Source organism: Biomphalaria glabrata, chromosome 8 (genome assembly GCF_947242115.1).
Source record: "Biomphalaria glabrata chromosome 8, xgBioGlab47.1, whole genome shotgun sequence".
NCBI lineage: Eukaryota > Metazoa > Mollusca > Gastropoda > Planorbidae > Biomphalaria > Biomphalaria glabrata.
The window spans coordinates 13,686,084-13,704,019 of NC_074718.1; the positions used below are offsets into that span (position 1 = coordinate 13,686,084).

The window sequence follows — 17,936 nt, forward strand, 5'->3', positions numbered from 1 at the left end:
TTCTGGCCACGTGACACCCTGCTCGTTAACGATGGCCAAAGAAACATATGACCTTTACATCATCTGTCCTATTGATCGCAAGGTCTGAATTGGGAACTTAAACTTGACCAAGGCTAACTACTCATCTCCTGCTGACATGTTGAAAACACTTTTGCTGTAATCTCTTACACGTGTCATTATTTTAGCTAAAACAAAATGTTAACTCACCAACAGGAATGGCACCGTTATATCCAGCTACGAGCGTCATAAGGGAGCACATCAGGGACAGAATCAATAGTGATTCAAAGTCGGCGAAACCTGCAATGTGCAGGGGGTTGACCATGATCCAAGCCATGTACATGTATAGGCGTTTCCAATTTCCTCACAAAGTCTCCAGCTTAAGCACTTTGAAGAAGTAATGAAAATTTGGCCAAAAATCTCCCAATTAATTCTTCAGCCAAAAAAAAAAAATAAATAAAAAAATAAAGGAACTGTGCGTGTTCCACTTTCAAGTCTCAATCTCACTCTCTCTTTTTCTGTCAATTTTTTTTCTTCTCGTTGCTAAAGATACTTTTTTTTGGTTTAAGTTTGCCTTTTTTTTTTTGCTTTTAAATTTGGCTTTTATTTTGGTTAAAATCAGGAGAGATATTTACTTCCGCCTCCGGTCACACCAAAGCGAATTAGAAGACATAATGAGGGATCATGACGTAGGGAAGTAGGTCGCAGAAGTTGAAATTCCAATGGTCGTTGAAGTTAACGATGACCCAGCGTATGTGTTTGAGAGAGAGAGAACTTGTGATCTGCTTTTCTAGAACCACAGGCACACTATATGGGCGACCTGAAAAACAAAAGACGAATAAAAAAAATCAATAAAATTCGAAAAGCGCATTTAAAATGTAAATGTGATGGACAGCACTTCGTTCCAGTTGACCGACCGCGTGACGTCACGTAATTTATCCTTTTTTTTGTGTGTTTCAAATCAAAGCCCGATGGAAGTGATTTGCTCCTGGCTTCATTGCAATAGTCGCCAAAAAAAAACCAACCAATCACAATATATTTTTAAAAAGTGAAAATAAAAACAAACAAAACAAAACTTACAGACATATCTCTCAATACTGTAATGTGTATTTTCCTTTTCTATATCAAACAAAATAATTAATTACCAATACTAATTAAATAATTTGTTTAATTTTTTTTTCAAAATTGATTTCTTTTTTATTAGGGACAATGAAAATTGACCATAGTTTCAGCTTGATCCGAGAAAATGGCTGAAACGACCGTTTAACATTTAGCAGGTGATCTTAAGTATGGTGTAACATTGTGGACATTATGGAATCTCCAAATGGGTGTAATGTGTGTGTCACGCAACATAAAGCAGCTATTGCACTAAGTTTATTTTTAGATTATATGTTTGCAGTTCAAGGTCAGTGTTGTATGTTGTTGACAAATTTATTTAAAACGGTGATGTTTTTTCCATAAGTTTTAAAAATAGTTTGGATGATGCTAGAAGGGGACAAGAGGTAGTACTTAAAGATTCAGTTTTCAGAGAGATCTGCGGCTAAAGTTAATAATTTGAAGCAGTATCTCCGGCATCACGCTATTGATGGAGAAGTCTGAAACAGCCTAATAGAGATGATTATACCAACTTCAGAAACGAATAGTCTGATCAACACAATCCTATAGTGACATGAACAAACATATTGAGACAATCAGCCTCAAAAGTATTGTCTTAGGTGTGACCGAGGGCTATCGCATCCTGCCCCCCCCCCCCACCAGCATTACGCCATTGATAACAAAACCAGTTTTCAAGGTATATTGCCAGTTCTCGTGTATATAGAAAGAAGATCTACATCCTAGTACACACACGGAAAGAAATGCTAGAGCCTGGGACTATTGAAGATTCTCCAGTTACCTTATAAGCCTAACATTTCTGTGACATACAATGCAAAATGCTTTTAGCGAGGGTGACGAATCGGCATGGATTTCAAGTATTATAAATGCTTGTATGTCTAAGAATGTACATTAACTACTAGAGTAATCAAAGCGACAATGACATCAAGCTGTAGATGAAGTTTTGAAATGTTCCTTGCAAGTACGACCATCAAACATTGTCATTTTTAAAGTGATTATCAAGTTGTGTGTGATGCTTTTGTTCTGCACCATTATAGAATTTTCCAGTAAAAACATGACCATCATCCATTTTGTTTACTAGCAACAAGGAAAACTAATACATCAGTATTCACATATATGACTAAATTTGTTGGGTTTAGTCCCCTTAAATAATTGTTAACACTTTTTCTCCCTCATACATTCTCCGATCAAGTTGATACATAAAATAAATATTTATTGTACCTAACAAAACATGAATCAATAAACAAAAATAATCAAATAGTCAATTATTGCTAATGACTAATATTGTTTGATATCGACTTAGGGAAGTACCTTGTACATTTTTGGTAGATACAGTTTAAAGGACTTATTTCTTCCCTTTTAGATAACCTTTGTTTTTGTTTTTTAAAGATTTTTTTAAAAAATATTTTGCTTGTTGGATTGTATTAGCTGAAGATATACAATAGCAATAAAAGAGAAAGCGATAGGGTGAAATGTAAGCAAGAAAATGAAAAGATGAAGATTTCCCATTACGCAAGATAGGCAGGGGGAGTCGCGGCTGAGTGGTTAAGCGCTTAGATTCCGAAACTGGGGTCCTGGGTTGGAATCTTGCTGAAGACTGGGAATTTAAATTTCCGTCCAACTCTAACGGGCACCTGACTTTAGGTGGGGAAAGTCAAGGCGGTTGGTCGTTGTGCGGACCAAATGCTCGTTCACCGTTGACCAAATCAGATGAACAGTGGAGAGACGCACTTTAAGTGACTGATAGTGAACGCATAATTGTGACGACATAAATTCAAAGCGAGGCTGTAGCTTAGCTAGATTGAACGGACAGTTGAGGCTAGGCTTTCATAGAGGTAACATCGTTACTAGACTGCTCCCGTGGTGAATTAAACAGTTATACTTCATGCAGCCTGTTGGTTGTTCACTCTGTTTGTTGAGCTGTGTTATTCGTCTGCATGTCTGTAACCAAGAACTCGCTAGTAATTTGACGCGTACAGAAACACGCAACCTATTTGCTGAACAGTACAAGTTATACAGACTCAGATTAGACATTTACATCTCTACAACAGATGACCTAGAGATCACCAGGGAACGATGCTTGTGCCTTGCTAGACAGACATCTTACCTTTGACAACTCAATAATGCTATCTCTTCGTGTTACAGGTGACATAGCCTAAGACTTTAATTTCACATCAATAAAAGTGTACATATGTTTTTCATTTACCATTCCAAAGAAAAAAAGAAAAACTAATCAAGACTTCCTTTAGTCCGTGCACCAGAAAAAAATCTTTGTATGTAAAAAGAAAATCTTAAACAAATAAATAATTATTTCTTCCTTCAACCCAACCCGCGCCATGAAGCAATTCGCGCAGATGTCAGACTAAGGCCATGCTCAGTTGATGTGCACAATTTGTACAACGTACACGTCATTAGACAATATCTAACTTCTGTATCCTATCGGATAACGTCTCGGCAATGTATCAGAACATTATTTACACGACAGACACGACAGACATCCATTCACCTCCCCTCGGTCTATTTAGAGACAGTCTCTTATTGTTAGCTTACTCTGGAACTCACGTAAAAAATCCATTCATTAGAGAGAGAAAATGTTCTCATAAGAAAAGAGAATCTCCTAAAACTACGTGTGTGTGTAGCGAGATTCTAAGGTTTGGAATAATATATTTGTCGACATACTGATACATACAACAAGAAATTTATATGATAATGTTTTATATTGTATCTTTGTATGTTATTGTATTGTTGTGTTGTATCTTTGTATGTTATTGTATTGTTGTGTTGTATCTTTGTTTGTTATTTTATTGTTATGTTATATTGTATCTTTGTATGTTGTATTGTTATGTTATATTGTATCTTTGTATGTTATTGTATTGTTGTGTTGTATTTTTCTATGTTATTGTGATGTTATGTTATATTGCATCTTATATATGTTATTGTATCGGGATATGCTGCATTGAAGAGTACGATTCTAAAACAACGTAAACATCTGATGTACAGAGGCTTCAGCTTTCCTCAGTTGGGCTTAATAATATTCTCGAGGAATATTTCTATGTAAAATTCAGAAGAAAAAGAAAAAAATTTACATAAAAAGACAGAAAATGCTCTTTATATAACAATGCTAAACATCCGTTTTAATCAACGTTGAGCCTCGTTCTCGTATTGATTAAAAAAAATCAACAAAGTTTCAAGAGATATCAAATATGTAGCGTCAGAAATGATCTCGTTTTAAATCAGATTACTTGAAAACTAAGAGCTCCAGCTAATAAGGGGATGAAAAATAAAAATAAAAAAACGAATTGAACAGAGTGACGGAGAAGGAAGAAATGAAACAAAACTTTGAATAGAAGTATCGCATTATTATAAAATACATTTTAACTCTATCTCTCCGTAATTATTGTTGATCACTACCCTGTTACGATTAAACATAATGCTTTTCTTTTAATCAGAAAATGTTATAATTGGTATAGATAAATACATGCCCTTATTATATACCACAAATTAAAGTTTACAAATTCAATAATTAAGTTAATTTAATGGGGTCAAATCAACGATGGTATCGTCAATCAGGAGAAAAAGAGCTAATGGTGAATTTTCTATGCTTGCTAAATAAATTGGTTCCGTAAGTTTTGTATTACCGGAAGTGGTAATAAAATGCGTCTCAAATAGCGTCTAACAACTCCTCCTGGTCTTTAAGTGTTGCTTAGATGTTGTGTCCCCCGAAGCTGCTAACAGAAGGGGCAAAAGCGATTAACAGGCGCCAAATTCAAGTCTTGTTCCTGTCTCAAATGGAGGGAAGCAGGGCTGTGTGCTGGATTCAACACTGTTCAGCTTTAGGTTCACCGTCATGCAGAAAGATGCCAAGAAAGCATTGGAGTTGACAAACGATATCGCTCTGACACAAGTCTATTCAATGTTCAAAGACTTACGACGAAGACCAAAGTAAAACATGACTGCATCATTGACCTGCTATTTGTAGATGAATGTGCCCTAAATGCGATCGATGAATAGCACCTTCAACATGACTGCATCATAGACCTGCTATTTGTAGATGAATGTGCCCTAAATGTGATCGATGAATAGCACCTTCAACATGACTGCATCATAGACCTGCTATTTGTAGATGAATGTGCCCTAAATGCCATCGATGAATAGCACCTTCAACATGACTGCATCATAGACCTGCTATTTGTAGATGAATGTGCCCTAAATGCCATCGATGAATAGCACCTTCAACATGACTGCATCATAGACCTGCTATTTGTAGATGAATGTGCCCTAAATGTGATCGATGAATAGCACCTTCAACATGACTGCATCATAGACCTGCTATTTGTAGATGAATGTGCCCTAAATGCCATCGATGAATAGCACCTTCAACATGACTGCATCATAGACCTGCTGTTTTGTAGATGAATGTGCCCTAAATGCCATCGATGAATAGCACCTTCAACATGACTGCATCATAGACCTGCTATTTGTAGATGAATGTGCCCTAAATGCCATCGATGAATAGCACCTTCAACATGACTGCATCATAGACCTGCTATTTGTAGATGAATGTGCCCTAAATGTGATCGATGAATAGCACCTTCAACATGACTGCATCATAGACCTGCTATTTGTAGATGAATGTGCCCTAAATGTGATCGATGAATAGCACCTTCAACATGACTGCGTCATAGACCTGCTATTTGTAGATGAATGTGCCCTAAATGTGATCGATGAATAGCACCTTCAAAAGAGTTTAAAAGGGTTAACCAACACCTACACAAAATTTTGTCTCAACATTAATGTCAAAAAAAAAAGAAGGCAAAAGTGTTTCACCAACATCCTCGAAATAAATCAGTCATAGAACCAGACATTCTTATAGATGGACAAAATAACTGAAACTAGCAAATGTTGACAAGTTGGTCTATTTGGGAAGCACCATGTCAACAAAAGCCAACCAAGATGATAAGGTAAGATTCCGTATTGCACGTGTCAGGGCTGCTTTTAGCAGACTTCAAGGACAAGTGTGGAACAGAGAGGACTCTGCAGATCTACAAACCTGAAAGCCTACAGTGATGGAGTCCTCCCTTCACTTTAATATTTATCAGAGTCCTGGACCTTTTATTCCGCTACACCAAAAATCTAAACTCCTTCCATCTACGCTCTCTAAGAAAAATTTATAAAATAAACATTTACATTTAGCCTTACCAGTCTGTACATTTAGTCTTACTAGTGTGTACATTTAGTCTTACTAGTGTGTACATTTAGTCTTACTAGTGCGTACATTTAGCCTTACCAGTGTGTACATTTAGTCTTATCAGTGTGTACATTTATTCTTACCAGTGTGCACATTCAGCTTTACCAGTGTGTACATTTAGTCTTACCAGTGTGTACATTTAGTCTTATCAGTGTGTACAGAGTCAGACAGCAATCCTCAGCGCTGATCTCCCTCAGTTTCAGTGTATCAATGGAAAGCTTGGCGATGACCATCTTCGCTGCCGCCCTCTCGAGCCACATAACACTTAAATCACCTCCCCCCCACACTTTCCAGAGCCCTCCAACCCCAAACCATCTCTTCTTTTCTATCCCAGTCGAAGTGTTGGTCGAGTTTTATCCCCCGTGAAGTCAGACGTCACATCAATATGATACTCACGCTCTTCCACCCCCCGCCCTCGGGTTTGTCTAAACACTGGTTCATGCCGTTAGGGTGGGAGAATAGGTCACATGATAGATAGATCGCTGACCTTAAGTTACTCGGTCCAAATACTAACCGCATGGGGAGTTTTCTTGTCGCCCTGGCAATGTCTATGTAGTTGAGCTTAGCGATATAACGCTTCCAGAATCAGTGGCGTAGCTAGGGTGGGGGGAGGAGGGGGGTAGAATTTGAAAATCCCCCCGGGCCGCTACTTGAGGGGGGCCCCAAATGAGTGTTTTATACATTAAAAAATAAATACAGGGGCCTCCAAGAGGCCAAGCCCCCCCGGTCCCTAAACGATTGAAAAATTCCTAGCTACGCCCCTGTCCAGAATAGAAGAAACAGTTTTTTTTAAAGAAACAAAGCTTATACAATGTGTAATTGTATCGATTAGCTTGGGTCAGTCATGTAATTGAATTTCTAATAGATTTAGACTAGCAATAATTCATCTGTTCGATTAGAAATATTTTTGACCAATTGTTTTTGTTTAGCGCTATTTCATGATTTTAGCTTTCTCACTACGCTCTGATCAAATCACTTGACTTATCTGGACCAGTTGGAATAAAATTTGGGGGGGGGGGGGGGAGAAAGGGATATTCCAAATGACTTTTTAAAACTAAAAAGGGATAGACCTAAATTCGATCTCATGGCGCAAGCCTCCTCCATCCGACGTGAGGTGACTATGAAAAAAGAAGTTATTAGAGGATAGTTATCTATTGTTTGTAACAATTTTACTTTAAAGCTGCGACTTATAAAGGGGACTAATTCAGCTTATACCACTACTTCAGTCAAGTACAATTTCTTTTAATTGATTCTTGTGTTGTCAGGTAAGGAAAAATAATTGCGCAAAATTTCAGTTTGATCCGAGATAGGCTGTCGGAGAAATAACGTTGACAAACTTTTTACAAGACAGACTGACATTATTGATATAAGCTTTGTAAAAACAAAAATACGCGGATTCCAAATGGTTTGGTCTAATTGTTATTGGTCGATTTCCTTCAATCAATCGTTCAACAAAAAGATTTTATTAGTCTAAACAAATGGAAGTTTGACATCATGTGTCCACATTGAGACTTCAGAGTCCAAGAGTAACGTAGAGAATAGTATTTAATAAAACTTTGCAAACCCAGCCGCGACCTAAATATTTTTACAAAATCTTACATTAACTCAGTCCGGCTGTCTGTCTGGAAGGATTCTTTTACACGTTGTTTCTTCAACTTCAACTTCTCGGATCAAACTGAAATTTTGCATAATTATTCATTGTCGATGACTATACATGAATCTCTTTCGAAGTAGAACTTGGATAATACACTAGGCGCACATTGTCATCTTAATCGAGTGAGCAGCGTAAGATCGGGCACCATGTACTGAATCGCAAAGATTTCTTGACAGTTTGAAAAGATAATCAACTGAAAATAAATTCTAAACATAGCTGTTTGTCCGCAGACAAAATGGTTGATCATTTAGTGCAATCTTTCCCAAATTCCGTTCCGCGGAAGCCTATGTTCCGCTAGGCCTGAATATGTGTTCCACGAACTGCTTGAATAATAAGCTAATAGGCCACCATGTGAACCATGTGAATTAATTTCTCTATAGAAAACAAACAATCAAAATGTTTCGCAAAATACTCAGAATGTGCGAAGTGTTCCATTAGGGAAAAAGTTTTGGAAACACTAATTTAGTGAATTATATAATTAGTTTGAAGAACAACCATAAATAGGTTACAAAGACAGTTTGTGTGGAAACAAAAACTCAAAATCGGCCCCCGACGTAATTCATACGGGTCGATAAAAAGGCAGGTTTCTATATTTTCAGAAAGAATATCAAAATGAAATCTATCAAAGGCAAATGACAGAAGAATGGAGAAAGAAGGTTGATAGATCTTGTGTAGTGCCCCAACGGTCCAGAAGACCTAAGGACAGTTTAAAATGACGCTGAAGTTAGATTAGAACCTGGCCTATCTGATGTCATATAGTGATTATCTAATTGATCTAATTGTTTTGTAATGTAAAGGGTTTTTCATAAAACTACACCATTTTTACAATTATTCATTATTAAAAGTTACAAAAACAGGAGGCAGATTGTAGTGGAACATCAAAGAGTGTAATATTTTTAACAAATTTATGCAAACGGTTAAGATTTTTTGTCAAAAGAGAAAACATTTATTTAATATGCATATAAGTGGAACATAATTTAAAGCATTAATTAATAAGTAATTTTACATATTATCGCATATACTGCAATGCATCATAATACACATAGGACAATTAAATAGATTAATTTTTTTTTACGGCAATGTTGTATTTTGTTGTTTTTTATTTGTTGAGGCTTGCATAGTTGAACTTAAAAATTAAAATTTTCATATTCAGAAAAGAAAAAAGTAGCCGTTGCATCAGAACTTTGAAAGGTCTAAAATATTATAATGTTGGATTTTCACTCTCTTGTCTAGTTTACGAGATCTAAACGGGACGGACGGAGCACAGAAAGCTAATAGAGTCTATTCCCCTTTCGTGGGCCTCTTAAAAAAAACAACAACTATCTTCCATCTGGTTTATAATTAAGCACAGATTCGGCCATCTACTGTTGAATAAAGAAGTTTAAACACTAATCTATTAAACAATGGGGAAATACCTTTACTTCTGAATGCCTTTGAAAATGTAAATTGTATTTATTTAAGTCATTTTACACGTAATCTCCAAAGAACAGCCAAATGGCTATGCTAGTTTTCAATATGCCTAGTATCTTTATTAAAAATAGAAATTTTCAACATGATATGAGTAATAAGTTTTTGTCTTTAAAGTGGTATATTTAATAAGGATAATTATTTTTGTTTTAAAATACATCTATTCCATGTCTACCTTAGTGGAAATTAAGGTTAGGGAAAACGTGTACACAGATCTCGAAAACGGCTCAAGATTTTCCTAGATTTTTGACAGTTTATGTATATCGCTGGAAAAAGAATTACTAGCTCGTTGGCCACACTGGGTAAACTCTAGTTTTACCTTTATAATTTTTCAAAGTAAAAAAAGAAATAAATTTAAATTTGGCTCGAGAAATGGAAAATATCTATCTTGACCGGATTCTACGTCTTCGGGTATTTCCGCATGATTCATCAGTAAATCTTCAGGAACATTTTGCCCACCATCTTCTAAGTCTAAATATAAAGCCAATCATTAGAATAGTATAAAGTGTAGTAGATTTATACATTGGCTTAACCAGGATTGTTGATCGGGGAATGGGGGGGGGGGGGGTGGAGGTAAAAAATGTCCTTTTTTTTTAAAATCTAACACTCATTAGTTATTAAGAGCAAAATAATCGCACTGTAAATGTATGAAAGAGATATTGTCTTTTATTTTTAAAGAGTACTTTTGAATGTTTTCTTGCTTATTGATCTAAATCATTTTGTGGTAAGATATATTGAATACAATTTTGCAAGAGGAAACACACAAACAAAAAAACAAAAACAAAAAAAAACAAGCAAAGTTTAAAAAAATTCATAAAAAAAAAGCAAACAAAAAACAACGTATCTAAAGGGGAAGAACTTCGTCTTGAAAAGTATATCTACCAATAATGTACAAGCTATTTCCCTTATTCGATATCAAATAAAGTAACTAATTACCAATAATTAATTGACTACTTGAGAGTTTTTGTTTATTGATTGGTACAATAAATATTTTTTTAAAGTATCAACTTGATCGGAGAATGCGTGAGGGAGAAAATGCGTGAACAATTATTTAAAGGGACTAAACCCAACAAATTTAGCTATGAATACTAAAGTGTTAGTTTCCTTGCTGCTATTGAACTAATTGACAAATTACCAATAATCAATTGTCTAATTGGTTGCTTTTTTATATTGATTCATGTCTTCTCTACGTTTGTCAATGAATAATTGTGCGAATGTTCCGAATGGGGGTAGGAGAAATAAAGTAACACAGTTTTTACCTGACCGACAAACAGAGCGAGTGTTGATAGAAGTTTTGTCAAACAACAAATTAATGTAATTAAATGTGCAATAGACCAACGACAACAAATCTGTGCGATTAATAACATTTTTAGCGGCCCCCGTAAGGGGAAAAGCCGCTATTAGGTTTGTGCAAAATGTCCGTCTGTCCATCTGTCTGTCTGTCCGTCTGTCCGTCTGTCACACTCAGATCTCGAAAACTAGAAGAGATATGAAAAATATTATTTCATCATTAAATGCGGCTTGAAAAGTTTAGGTGCAACGGCTACTTTTGGTTTTCTAAAAGCAAACCGTTTAATTTATAAAATTATAAAATAAAATTATGCAAGCGATTTTTTCATAAAAATACACCAATTCTAAAACAATTACGTAAATGTAAGGGAGGCAATGTTACAATGTGCTAACAAAGATGGACAATTTTTGTGTATTTTCAGTATCACTAAGTCAAATATATTTCTAAAATGTACAGAAAATGTTTACAACAAATATAAATAATAGTTAAATATGTTTTTTCTGGTCAACTAGCTGTTAAAATTAAAAGAAAACATTTCTATTTGTTTATAAAGGCTAATAATGCACTTTGTATGTAAATATCACGCACATTTTTTTAAATGGACTTTTTATGCAGCGATTTTCGTGCAGTAGCGTAACGTCGCAATATGACCAGGTACTAAACCAATTCCTTAAACTTTTTTTAAAAAAATCAGATTTTATTTATTTTTTGCTTAGTGCCGCCATCCGAATAAAAGAAGATTATTTTTGTGCGTTTTGTCTGTTGGTTGGTCTGTCCGTCAAGATTTGATTAAAAAAACTAGAACTCTAAAAGCTATTGAAAATCTGATTTACCCTTTAATGTTCCTCCCGTAACATCTCAATAGTTTTAAGTATCTAAAAAATTGATTGTTCCGGATTTTTTTGTGCAAAACTAATCAACCCAAACAAATGTTTGTTTGCTCTTCTAATTTATATTACATTCCATTTCCATGTCTAAACGTTGCAAAAACACATTATCAATAATATGTTGTTCAGTTTTTTATGTAAATAGTATATTAATGCTAAATCAAAATCTCTATACTGACTTATATTTCATTAAGTGTAAAAATGTTCCGGATATTGTTTTATAAAACATGAATTTCCTAATGATTGTTTGAAATCGCATAATTTACTTATATTACATTTATATTATTTGACAATGCGTCACTATAATTTGGTTATCAATATCAAATTGTTCCGTATTTTCATCTTTAAACAAATTTTAAAAATATCGACAATAGGTTGTTCAGGGCTTAAAAAAAAAGTAATTTACTAGAATTGATTACTGAAAATTACTTTTTAGACATTTAATTTTCTTGCTGAAACATAACATAGAAGTTTTGTAATCGATAAAGAATGTTCCGGATTTTGTTTCTTACAAATCGTCACCAGAAATTTCCGAATTTATTTAAAAATCTACTAACGCCAAATAACTGTTTGAACTCCCTCTTCTAATTAATAAACAAATAATCTTCTTATTTACGAAATAATGTTTTTACGGATTTTTATGAAAAATATTTTAACTCACTACTCTCTTACGGTACATTTAACTTTCTACCTAAAACATTAAAAAATCTAATTATCGTTAATATTATGTTCCGATTTTTAAGGAAAACAGAATCCAAACACCAAAGTAAGGTATGAAAATCTCTCCACATGGCTGTAGTACATCTAATTTTTATACGAGACCATCCAAAAAATTTAATTAACGGTATTACATTTATCTGAAATTCTCTTTTTCTTTTACTATTTATACAAACATCCGGAACAATCTATTATATAAACTTTTCAATTGTGTTCATACCTAAAAATTATTGCTATGTTTTGAAACGTAAAATAAAGGTTAATCAATTTTTAATAACTTTTAGTTGTTGTATTTTTTTTAATATCAAGATGACGGACAGACCGACTGACAGACAAAACGCAAAAACAATGCGGCTTTGATCCTCTTTAAATAAATTCTATTAGAACTCAGTGCACCAATGTCTATGTTAAATATCTCGTGTAAATAAAGACATTTTTTATGGTACCGGTACTAGCCTATTGTGAGGTAATGGAATTTTTTTCTTTGACGTCATATGAATGGACTCTTTAAATGTAACGTTAAAAGAACGCACTCGGTGCACCAATGTCTATTAACCCTCGAATAATTGCTCGGATTAATGAAAACATATTTTAGTCTAACTAAGCCGTGTGACGTAGTGTTGCTTTTTTTCCTTGACGTCATATGGAATGAATTCTTTAAATGAAATGCTTAAAGAACGCACTCGGTGCACCAAAGTCTATGAACACTCGATAAATGGCTCGTAATGATGAAGGCGATTTTTAGTCTAGCTAGGCCGTGTGACGTAGTGTTTTTTTTTCCTCGGACGTCATATGGAATTAATTCTTCAAATGAAATGAAAAAAGAACTCGGTATAGTAATGTTTATTAAGCCTCGTTATGTGAATCGCGTTTAAAAAAGGAATGATATCTTGATTTAGATCTAATCTAGATTTTTTAAACTAGATCTAGATTTTTATTACAGTATCTCTAGATCTGGATTTATATTCTAATTAAAATTATTTTAGAGTCTAGATCTAGAATTTCTAGATCTAGTTTAGAATAAAATAGACTAGATTAAGATATAGAATTTCAATTTCTATACTTAAAGTGTAAAAAAAAAGTGTAGATTTTCATTTCCAAACGTTTTGATCAATATTGCAATGTTTTAATATACTAAAACTAATCTACTATTTTTTTATTTAATTTAAATTTAAATTTACGGCAAATGAATCTTTGAAACATTATTACTTTTGATCATCAAAATTAAATCACCTCTTGAATATTATTTGCGATTATACAGATCCGACAGGGATCCGACTTCGACGGGGGCCGCCTCTGAGTTTGTGTAACACAAACTCTCTTTGTAATCTTGTTACCAATTGTTTTTGTTTAGCGCTATTTCATGCTTTTACCTTTCTCAATACGCTATGATCCTATCACTTGTCTCAATACGCTATGATCCTATCACTTGTCTCAATAAGCTATGATCCTATCACTTGTCTCAATACGCTATGATCCTATCACTTGTCTCAATACGCTATGATCCTATCACTTGTCTCAATACATTATGATCCTATCACTTGTCTCAATACGCTATGATCCTATCACTTGTCTCAATACGCTATGATCCTATCACTTGTCTCAATACGCTATGATCCTATCACTTGTCTCAATACGCTATGATCCTATCACTTGTCTCAATACGCTATGATCCTATCACTTGTCTCAATACGCTATGATCCTATCACTTGTCTCAATACGCTATGATCCTATCACTTGTCTCAATACGCTATGATCCTATCACTTGTCTCAATACATTATGATCCTATCACTTGTCTCAATACGCTATGATCCTATCACTTGTCTCAATACGCTATGATCCTATCATTTGTCTCAATACGCTATGATCCTATCACTAATATGGACCGAATGGGAAAATGGCGGGAGGGGGGGAGAGAAGAAAGGGATATCTGTTTTTAAAAGTTCCCCTTTCAGACCTTGTGGTCTATAGGGCAGATGATGTTAAGATCATCTGTTTCTGTGGCCTAGGGTTAACCAGGGTCTCATGTGGCCAGCACAACGACCAACCCCCCTTTACTTTTCCTCAACTAATGTCAGGTACCCATTAGAGCTGGATGGACTCATAGGCGCCCAAAGATCCCTAAATTAAAAATCCCAGTCTTCACCAGGATTCGAAACCCGGACCCCAGTTTTGCAGCCAAGCGCTTTACCGCTCCGCCTCATGGTAAAAGAAATAATTGTGCAAAATTTCAGCTTGATATGAGATTGGATGTCGGAGAATTGACACGTACAAACTTTGGACCAGACAGAGTAAGTTCATGAAAAATGTGTTAAAAAAAAGACCGTACATTAACAAGCCCATTTTGTGAACTCACTCTTTACCACAGTTGCACCACAATTAAATATTGCACAATAAGCCCCTATGTCTAATTTACAATTGGATTGATACAATCGTCCATAGAACTCGATATTAAGTGTCTTTGAAACAATTATGGCTAAGTGTCGTCTGTTTCTACTGACCAAGTGCCTACTTTATATATGCTTTTGCATACTTCCCAAAGGGAATACCATGCACCCGACTTCCCAAAATGTCCAGCTCTTTGCTAACACTCGTAAGTGTATTGTCTTGTACGTGACCGGGATTTCCCGCGATGTCTGCCAACAAAAGCCAAACTCTGGCATTCGTCACGTCCAGGCTGTGACTGGAGATAAAAGGTACAGAGAGCCCAGGATGCGTCAAGGTTATTTCATAGCGAGCTGACCATAGCTCCTTAGACGCCTGGGACTGACCATTAGCTTCAGCCTCTATCTAACATTGTGTTGTCGTGTTTGGATTTAGTTATGTCAAATCTGGCCTCCCTCCCGAGTGGTGCTATCCTACTTACCGTGATGATATAATGGAGTACCGGGTGATCGGTTTAATTGGACTGAACGTGTTTTACTTGATCTCCAGCCTTTAAAAGGAACCACAGCGTTACCTTAGTTACACCTAAACGACCTTAGGTTGATAGCAATGCTGGAAAATACAAGCAAAATATTGTTACGTATTTCTGAATCTTCTGGCTAAATGTACTAGTAGGCTGACAAATAAAAACACTGCAAAGAACTTGACGACTCAACTTTCAGCTTCATATAACTTTAATGACTATTAACTCTAACATTACTGTAACATGTAGCGTAGAAGACTGTACAATATCTGTCAGTTTACTGTTAGCTATACTTCGTTGCAATGCATCTCTTCACTTCGCTGCAATTCATCTCTTCTCAACTTGCATCGAGCCGTATTCTACAGAACAGACCAACGACACACTTCCCAGTGTCGCTCCAGGTCTCCCAAAGCTGAACCAAGTCGTACTCAAGTCTACCGAATCAGAGCCGCACACGTCTTACAGTGACTGTATCGACTGTAACGGCTCAAGTCCACTGTAGTTCGCTGTATAGACTTTAACGACAGTAGTCCACTCCAGTTAACTCTACCCTAGTTAACTTGCGTCGAGTCGTACACATCTCTCTTCTACTGTCTCGCACAGTAGACAACAGTACCGACGACTCACTCACGACTGACTTTCACATTAACTCTCTGGCTTATATAGAGTCCCTAATCGCTTGTCCATTGTTGCAAAAACACTGCTAGTATCCTCTGGAACAACACGGGAGGAAACATCACATCCTGTCGTTGTTTATACATGTCAATTCCAGAGAACACCTGCTGCAGTGTCATCTCGCCGAGGTGACCTCTAACTGTCACTGTTCATTTGTAACAATATATAAGAAAAATACTCAAGAAAAAACAAACATGTATGGGGAAGAACGCATAATCACTAACTTTCTGCCCATTTTTAACTTATGGTAGTGTTTTCTGTCCATATTTGACTAATGTTAGGGTTATCTGCCCTTATGTAACTTGTAATAGGGTTCTCTGCCCATATTTGATTTCTGGTTGGGTTTGTGGTAGGATTACCAGAGTTCTGGTAAAAGGAGGATACTCTCTCCTTTTTTTTTAGACAGTGTCCTTCTTCCGGCAGACGTAAAGTGTTTAAATGTCCTTCTTACACTCTATTGTTCATTTAGTAACATATTATTAAATCAGTCCTTACTATCTTCTGGTTTCAACATTCAAACTCTCTCAGGGTTATGGAATGTGTGTGTGTTTGAATGGCGACGGCGATTGGTTGTGAATGTTGCAACATAGGTGGCATTGTCGTCACTTGGTCTTAATTAGGGGAAACGACTGCAGAACGTGAGACTGAATAGTGAATTAGATTTTGTAAAAGAATATTACTAAAGCCTACTACATTTATTTAATTTGATCACAAGTTGATTTTGTTTATATTGGAAATAAAATGAGTTTAGTTTGTTCACCACAGACAAATATAGGAATTATTAAAGTTATATCAGGTATTATTAGTTAAAATATATTACGCCTACAAGGGTTTAGTGGTCTACCACGACCGGTAACAACTCTCAAGAACTATATCATCAAACAGACAGATATGAAATGAATGGCGCGCTATTATGAACTATATTGGAACTAAAACCATCTACACTAAAGAATTGTGATATTTGATATATATTTGTCTGTTCAAGATAGTTTTTTTTTAAATGTCAGCAGCTGAACATCAGAGTATCTAATTTTTATTTCTTAACGGAACAACTCGCACATTCTAAATATTTAGCGGAACACTTTGCTAATTTTTTAAAAAGAGATTAATTAGCGTGGTTGTCTGCTAGATAATTATTCCAGTAGTTCGTGGAACACATTTTCATGCCTCACGGAACACTAGGGTTCCTCGGAACACAATTAGGGAAACACTGAGCTAGATACATATTAGGCTATAGATTTTGTTTTTTTCGCACACAATAATATTCGATTGTTTGATATTCCTAATGTGTACATCCAATACTCTATCTTCGAGATCAAAGAGCAGCATAATATGAGTTTCTATGTAAATTAGGATGGCTGTGGAGTTATATTTCAGCACTGAATAGCAGATTACATTCCAGATATTTATACTTGAGTTTATATCGTCTGCAGATAATGTTCAACCGTTCATGTTGAGGATATAAAGTTTTCATAAATCAATACCTTTCTGAATTTAGGCTTCGGAGATTGATCTCCAGCCATGATCAGTTACGATCCATCACAATCCCTAGCTCCTTCGCCATCATTATTATTTATACCAGCAGACGCCAAAAATGTTTTTACGTTGGGAAATATGATGTCATCACACATTCTTCTTGATCACACTTCCGGCCAGATTTTTTTTTTCAGAAATTCGCGCCAAAAGAAATAATTTAAAAAAAATAAATAAAAATGAAGCTGCTTTTATTTGCGTAGATCTCTAGGTTTTGTTTCTGTAACATCTTATAAAATTATACAATAGAAAGTCCGTAAAGAAGCTGTTTTATTTTAGAGGGAATGAAACCTCACGAAGTCTGTAATTATTAAACATAAATGATACTTTATGTGAATTTCGACAGGATTTACTGCTATGGCATGATACTACTAACAACTCTGTCCATTCACATACCTTTTATCAAGGATTTGTTTTATAGCGGACGTCCGTACGACTCATGTAG

The 17,936-nt window shown here is 35.4% G+C and overlaps 1 protein-coding gene across 2 annotated transcripts in view; it reads right to left on the reverse strand.

Annotated features, from left to right (window-relative positions):
* LOC106059817 (glutamate receptor 1-like) overlaps positions 1 to 17,936 on the reverse strand; it is a 132,327-nt gene that overhangs the window by 107,744 nt on the left and 6,647 nt on the right. For both annotated transcript variants that reach the window (XR_008779460.1, XM_056038965.1), the window contains exon 2: positions 208 to 817. Coding sequence is in view for 1 of the 2 variants with exons in the window: in XM_056038965.1 (XP_055894940.1) it covers positions 208 to 340 (133 nt within the window). In the remaining variant the exon portion in view is untranslated. The remainder of the gene's footprint in view (positions 1 to 207; positions 818 to 17,936) is intronic.